This window comes from Colobus angolensis, unplaced genomic scaffold (assembly GCF_000951035.1).
Source record: "Colobus angolensis palliatus isolate OR3802 unplaced genomic scaffold, Cang.pa_1.0 Scaffold169, whole genome shotgun sequence".
In the NCBI taxonomy this organism is placed as follows: Eukaryota; Metazoa; Chordata; class Mammalia; order Primates; family Cercopithecidae; genus Colobus; species Colobus angolensis.
The window spans coordinates 3198498-3205801 of NW_012114810.1; the positions used below are offsets into that span (position 1 = coordinate 3198498).

The 7304-nt window shown below is 48.7% G+C and overlaps 1 protein-coding gene across 1 annotated transcript; it reads left to right on the plus strand.

Annotated features, from left to right (window-relative positions):
• The first annotated feature begins 2418 nt into the window (after window positions 1-2418).
• KPRP (keratinocyte proline-rich protein) lies at window positions 2419-4538 on the plus strand. The gene has a single exon (XM_011937930.1). The coding sequence runs from the start codon at window positions 2419-2421 to the stop codon at window positions 4156-4158; it is 1740 nt and encodes a 579-aa protein (XP_011793320.1). The 3' UTR covers window positions 4159-4538.
• The last annotated feature ends 2766 nt before the right edge of the window (window positions 4539-7304 follow it).

Consider the following 7304-nt stretch of genomic DNA (forward strand, 5'->3'; position numbering starts at 1 on the left):
GATTATTATTTCTGCCCTGCACTGTGCTGCCTTTAAGGGTTACTCCACAGTATACTACCTGCCTGGTGCTGCCTTCAAATACTGCTCTGCAGCATGGCTGAGCACCTGCTGTGCAGCCATCCACTTTCTCAGCTCAGGATGGGGAGAGAGCAGGCACCCAAGACTCAGCAGTGCCTGTGGCTTATGGCCAGCATTTACCCTGAGTGGATTTGGGATATTTTAAACATCATTCTTGGATAGGTTTTTAAAAATATAATAATTGCCTTAATCCTCACAACAATCAGAAGCAAGATTTAATTATCTCCGTTTTGCAGAAGAGTAATTTGATACTCAGGTTGGTAATAAAGGTTGTATAGCTATAAGTACATGGCCTGGGATGTTAGACTCACCTCTGACCTCATGGGCTCATCCTTCTATAGAGTTGCCTCTATCTTTGAAGTAACTTAAATTACTTCAAGTTAGAAAACATTTCCTCTTTTTTATCACTCTGGTAAGAATCTGAAGCAAAGTGGAAGTTGGCAGATACAATCATCTTTTAGGAGAGAAGATACCTTTGCCACTCCTCATCTCCCAACCATCAGGTCTTCTAGGGATGGAGAAGAAACTGTTAGGGCAATGAAGGAGGAAGAAAACAAGAATCTGCTCTTCATAGTCCTGAGGCTTCAACACTAAGATAAGACACTCCCATACTCTGTAAGTGACGGCAAGGGCAGGTACACAGGGAGGGAACCGACTGCTGGAATGCCAGCCCGGGTGATGTGCCAGGCAGATGCCAACAAGCTGTCTCATGGCCCAAGCCAGACCCAGAACCCTTTATATAAAGACAGCCCTCTTCCCAGATGCCTCAGCCTGAGCGACTGCTTGCCTGTGAGGAGGGTGAGTCCAGGAACTGGATCCTGGGATTGGGGTGGGTGTGGTGTTCAGGGGGTGCCCAGGTTCACAGTGGTGAGGCACAAAGAAGGGAGAAGCTAGGAGCCAGGGAGGGCAAGGAGTGCATCAACCTCAGGAGAAAAGTCTGGTGAGCTTTTAGGAGACAGAAGCATAGCTATAGAGTTTATGAGATGAGCTAGGGCTGTGACGCCAGTGTATTTGCCTTTGATAACCCTGACCTTATCCTCAGGTACCATTTTCCCTCATGATCTTTCTGGAAAAGCCACATTAGCAATTTACACCTTATGAGCAAAGTTGTGTGTGGAAGGGCTACCTTCCCCAGGGAAATAGATATGTAGGTATTCTCTATAAATTGAAAATGGACGGTTTGAACCTTCATCAGGAGCATTTGGGGAGCTTATTGAAAGGCGTTTTGTTGGATGAGCCTGTTGTCAAATGATCTTGTTTTTCTAGTCAGTGGGCTGCCTGCAAATCCACATAAACACGTGGATCTGGGACAAGCAGTGGAGTGAGGCTGCCCTGTGCTCTCCCCGGCTAAGCATGGTGTCAGAGTGTATGCCTGCAGCCCTCAAGTCATGTCTGTAATGCCCCAGCTGCGTAGATCATTAAGTATAGCAGAATGTCCATCTTCTGATTAAGAACTTTGGACTTTCTGGCTTACTCCATCTTGGGTAACTCCACCTTGCCTCTAAGAGGAGCTGGGGAAAAACATTTCTGAGGCCTGCAGGCTGTCACACTTCAGGTGATTAAGAACAGCAACCTGACTGGGCAAGTTGCCATGGTGGTCAGTCTTTCCAAGGCTGGTGTGTTTTGCATGGGAAAGCTTTGCACGTGTCATGTTTAAATGACTTTATTTCAGAACATTGTGTCCTGTTTAAATGACTTTATTTCAGAACATTGTGTCATGTTTAAATGAATTTATCTAAAAACATTGAATATAAAGAAACAAACATTTAATGTTGGGTTTGAGCTGCCCACTTTCCAGTGAATGCTTTGACATTATGTGAATGCAGATGGTGTCGAGTGATTATTCTCATATGTACATTTTCACATGTTTGCACATATATGTATACTGCCAGTGCACATGTGTGAGTAAGTCCTAGCTCCTGTGGGAGTGGAGTTTCCACTTTGGGCTATAGCCTTGGGAGCAAGTTTGATCTCTCCTACCTGTAGGGCTGCTCAGACCACGTCGGATGTGAGAAAGTGTGGAGACAAAAGGAGAATCCTTTTGTCATCAGTGCCCTCTTGTTCTGGGCATTGGTAGGTCCACCCCCAGGGAGATCCTGGACATCTGCAACCCTGGATGTGCACAATCAGGCCCTTTGACAGACTCAGGGCAGGTCTAACAGATTAATCCTGGGTCCAACTAAGTCAGGACACTTGGGTGAAGGTTGAGGGTGGAGGAGGAAAAGCTAGGGAAAATGAAGGGTGTCTTCCTCTAGGTCCCAGCCCTCCCTCTCCAACTCTCACCCTCCTGACCCTGGTCTCTCTGCCCTCAGGTCACACTCGACTGACTGCATCAGAACCATGTGTGACCAGCAGCAGATCCAGTGCTGCCTGCCGCTCCAACAGTGCTGCGTCAAGGGTCCCTCCTTCTGCTCCTCTCACTCCCCCTTTGCCCAGAGCCAAGTGGTGGTTCAAGCCCCTTGTGAGATGCAAATTGTGGAGTGCCCTGCACCATGCCCAGTTCAAGTTTGCCAGGTGGCAGACCAGACTCCATGCCAGTCTCAGACCACACAGGTGAAGTGCCAGTCTAAGACCAAGCAGGTGAAAGGCCAGGCTCCGTGTCAGTCTAAGACCACCCAGGTGAAGGGCCAGGCTGCATCCCAATCTCAAACTTCCTCTGTTCAAAGCCAGGCTCCATGCCAGTCTAAGGTGTCCTACGTGCAGTGCGAAGCCTCACAGCCTGTTCAGACTTGCTTCGTAGAATGTGCTCCAGTTTGTTATACAGAAACTTGTTATGTAGAATGTCCAGCCCAGAACTATGTAACCTGTCCAGCTCCTCAGCCTGTCCAGATATATGGACGGCGTCCTGCAGTGTGCCGGACTCAGGGAAGGTTCTCCACCCAGTGCCAGTATCAAGGCTCCTACAGCAGTTGTGGCCCCCAGTTTCAGTCAAGGGCTGCCTACAACAACTACACCCCCCAGTTCCAGTCGAGGCCTTCCTACAGCAGCTGTGTCCCTCAGTATCGGTCCCGGGCCTCATTTAGCCCCCGTGTGCCCCAATGCCAGATCCAGGGCTCCTATGGGAGCTTCACTAAACAGCACCGCTCGCGGAGCACCAGCCGATGCCTTCCTTCTCCTCGGCGGCTGCAGCTTTTTCCCCGCAGCTGTTCCCCACCACGACGTTTTGAGCCCTGCTCCAGCAGCTACGTGCCATTAAGACCCTCTGAAGGTTTTCCTAACTACTGCACCCCACCCCGCCGTTCTGAACCCATCTATAACAGCCGCTGTCCTCGCCAACCCATTTCCAGCTGCTCTCAGAGACGTGGCCCCAAGTGCCGAATCGAGATTTCCTCCCCGTGCTGCCCCAGGCAGGTTCCCCCACAGAGGTGTCCTGTTGAGATTCCTCCCATCAGACGCCGCTCCCGGAGCTGTGACCCGCAGCCCTCCTGGGGCACCTCCTGCCCCGAGCTGAGGCCACATGTAGAGCCACGTCCGCTCCCAAGCTTCTGTCCACCACGGCGTCTTGACCAGCGTCCAGAGTCACCACTGCAGCGATGTCCACCTCCTGCTCCACGTCCACGTCTGCTCCCAGAACCATGCATAAGTTCAGAACCACGCCCGCGTCCTCTACCACGACAACGTTCAGAACCTTGTTTGTATCCGGAACCACTTCCAGCACCACGTCCAATACCGCGGCCAGTTCCCCGTCCTCGCCCAGCGCAGTGTGAGATTCCAGAGCCACGTCCACACCTGCAGCCCTGTGAGCACCCAGAGCCTCGTCCACGGCCAGAGCCAATTCCCCTGCCAGCGCCCTGCCCAAGCCCAGAGCCCTGCAGGCAGCCTTGGCGCAGCCCCAGCCCATGCTGGGGCCCAAATCCAGTTCCATACCCAGGAGACCTAGGCTGTCATGAGTCTAGTCCACACCGCCTAGACACCGAAGCTCCCTACTGTGGCCCATCCAGTTATAACCAGGGGCAAGAGAGTGGTGCTGACTGTGGGCCTGGTGATGTGTTTCCAGAGAGAAGGGGTCAGGATGGCCATGGAGACCAAGGCAATGCCTATGCTGGAGTGAAAGGGGAAGCAAAGAGTGCTTATTTTTAAAGGAAAGGTGACTGACACAGCCCTGTCTCCTGCCTCTGAAAATGTTGCTCCTCCTGTTCCACAATTTCCAGTGCGCTCTTCTTTGAATCTCTCCAAAGATATTCAGAGACTCCCTATTACAAAGGTGTGTCCAAACTCCTTTGTCTATCATCCAAAGCTTCACACCTGGGTCTCAGATGCCTCTCCAGCCTCACATGTCACTCCTCGCCTGTACACATCCTCAGCTCTAGCCAGACCAGTCTGGCCATTGGGCACAGCTTGGGTGTTCCCCGGGCCATACCTTAGATGTCCCTGCCTCCAAGCCTCTGCTCACTCTTCCCCCCTCTTCCTAGACCACTTCTCTCCTCCTCCCCAGCTTCTGAAATCCAACCCATCTTTCACTGCATCCTCCGCACTACTTGGTAACTGCCTGGTGACATCTCTTGAACTGTTATTTCACTTTGCAGGCATATCTTCCTTATCTGCCCAACTAGGTTCTAAACTCCCAACTGAGTGGAGTCAGAGAATCTCTAGATCTCAGTGTCTATCCTGGGGCTGGCTGCTGCTTAGCAAGGCTTGTGGGTTGGCAACTTGAACCATGTTCTGTCCTGATGCTCAACTGCAGGAACTGAGGTGAGAGGAGGCCACGTGACAATAAAGATCATGATGTACTCACTGCCTGAGTCCTGAGTCATTCCTGCTTTTATTCCTTGACTTGCTGAGATGAGGTTTTTATTGTTGCCATTTTAAATTGTGATAATAAAACACATGTAACATAAAATTTACCATCTTCACCATATTTAAGCATTCAGCTCAATGGCATTAAGTACACTCACATTGTTTTTCTACCAGCACCACCATCTGTCCACAGAACTCATCTTGCTGAATTAAATCTTCATCCATTAAATAATAACTCCTCATTCCTTGCTCCTTCTAGCCCCTAGCAACCACCATTTCTGTCACTATCAATTTGATGATTCTAGGTAGCTCATATAAGTAGAAAAATGCAGTATTTGTCCTTTTATGACTGGCTTACTCCACTTAGCATAATGTTCTCAAGGTTTATCCAAGTTGTAGCACGTGCCATAATCTCCTTTCTCTTCAAGGCTAATATTCCATTGCAGGTACATCCTATATTTTGTTTATTTGTTCATCAGTGGATGGATGGGCACTTAGGTTGCTTTCACCATTTTTCTTGTAGTAAATAATATTGCAATGAACATGGGTATACAAATACTTCTGTGAATCCCTGATTTCAATTATTATGGATAGATATCTGGAAGTGGGATCACTGGATCGTAAGGCAATTTTATTTTTAATTTTCTGAGGAACTGCTATACTATCTTTCATAGTGAATACATTATTTTACATTCCCACCAACAGGGTACAAGTCCTAATTTCTCCACATCCTTGTCAATATTTGCTATTTTCTGCTTGTTCTCTTGTTTTGGTAATAGCCATCTTGATGGATATGACATAGTATGAATTTTCTTTTTAATTTATTACCTTTCTTGTTTAGTTTATTGTACCCACGGTGCGAGCTTTTTAAGCCTAGATCAAGTGGGTTGTCTTGTGGGTTTTCAATCTTCCCTCAGTGTCCTTGGCCCCAGATGGAAAGGATGAAGAAAAAGGCAAGGGGATGAGGAAACAGGGAGAATAACTCTGCCCCCTGGTCTAGGAGTGAAAGACTTCAGGCCTGGGTTTGGTGAACTGGGTTTTGCCTAGCTCTAGGGCCATAGTCACAGCCTTGTTGCCTCTGCAAAAAGAGAAAGGGAAGAATGAAGTACCTGGAGGCTCTCTGGGGACATTCTTCTTCTTTCAGAACTAGGCCGGGCATGGTGGCTCACGCCTGTAATCCCAGCTCTTTGGGTGGCCGAGGAGGGCTGATCACCTGAGGTCAAGAGTTTGAGACCAGCCTGACCAACATGACAAAATCCCGTCTCTCTACTAAAAACACAAAAATTATCCAGGTGTGGTGACCTGTGCCTGTAATCCCAGCTACTTGGGAGGTTGAGGCAAGAGAAGTGCTTGAACCCAGGAAGCGGAGGTTGCAATGAGTCGAGATCATGCCACTGCTCTCCAGCTTGGGCAACAGAGCAAGACTCCATCTCTCAGAAAAAAAAAAGAACTAAATTATTTACTTTTCTTTCTGTTTTCTTTTATGGAGGCATTTGAACCTAACTCCGCATTCCTCAATTGCTCCCAGATTCCATTAGGCATGGGTGGTCTTGGCAGCATGAAGGTAAGGGCTGGAGGGGAGGAAGAGACAGCAATGACTCTCCTATTAGTCCTTGCAGGTGAGATGAATGCTGGGTGGGGATGTGGCTCTGGAGGATGAGGGTGCTGGAAGACAGGTCCTCAGGGAGAGAGAATGAAAAAGCTCCACTTAGGAGGATGACAGCAGAGGGCGGCTCTGGCCTGGGCCTCTGAAGGTCTGATCCGTAGTCCTGCTCCTCACAGTCCACTCCCCAGAGGACCTCACAGCTACAGAGCCATAGTTGGGAAACAGATCCAGGACCTGGCTCTGAGTATGCATCTCCCTTGCCCAAGGAATCTAGTTCTGCCAGGCTGATGGTGGAGACCTCAGACACCAACTAGTAGAACCCTGTGTCATATAAAGGAAAACTGAGGCCCTTCATGTGAAATCTATTCATTCATGTATTTATTGGGCAGTATTTATTGCTCATCTGCTGGATGGCCCTGGTTAGAGAGATAGACATAACCTTGTTTGCTGTCAGTGCACAACCTAGTGTACTGGTCTTCAAAATATGGTACCCGAACCAGCAGCATTGGCAACACCTAGGACCTTGTTTGCAATGCAAATGAAATGCCTCACCCCAGACCTAATGAAGTCAAGATTCTGAGAGCAAGGCTCAGCAAGCTGTGTTTCAACAAGCTCTCCTGGTGTTGCTGATGCCCAGGAACATTTGGTCATCACTGGTTTGGTGAAATGCCATATGCAGATAGAATATTAATATACATATATAGTATGTGTATATCTGTGTGTGTGTATACAGACACATATCTACATATCTATCCATCCTCTAATTCCCATAATATTCGGTCAGGCAGGCATTATTATTTTGCCCTTTTGCAGAATTAAAAACCTAAGCACTCAGGGTTTAAGCGCTTGCCCAAGCCATACGGCCACTCGTGACTCCCAGTCT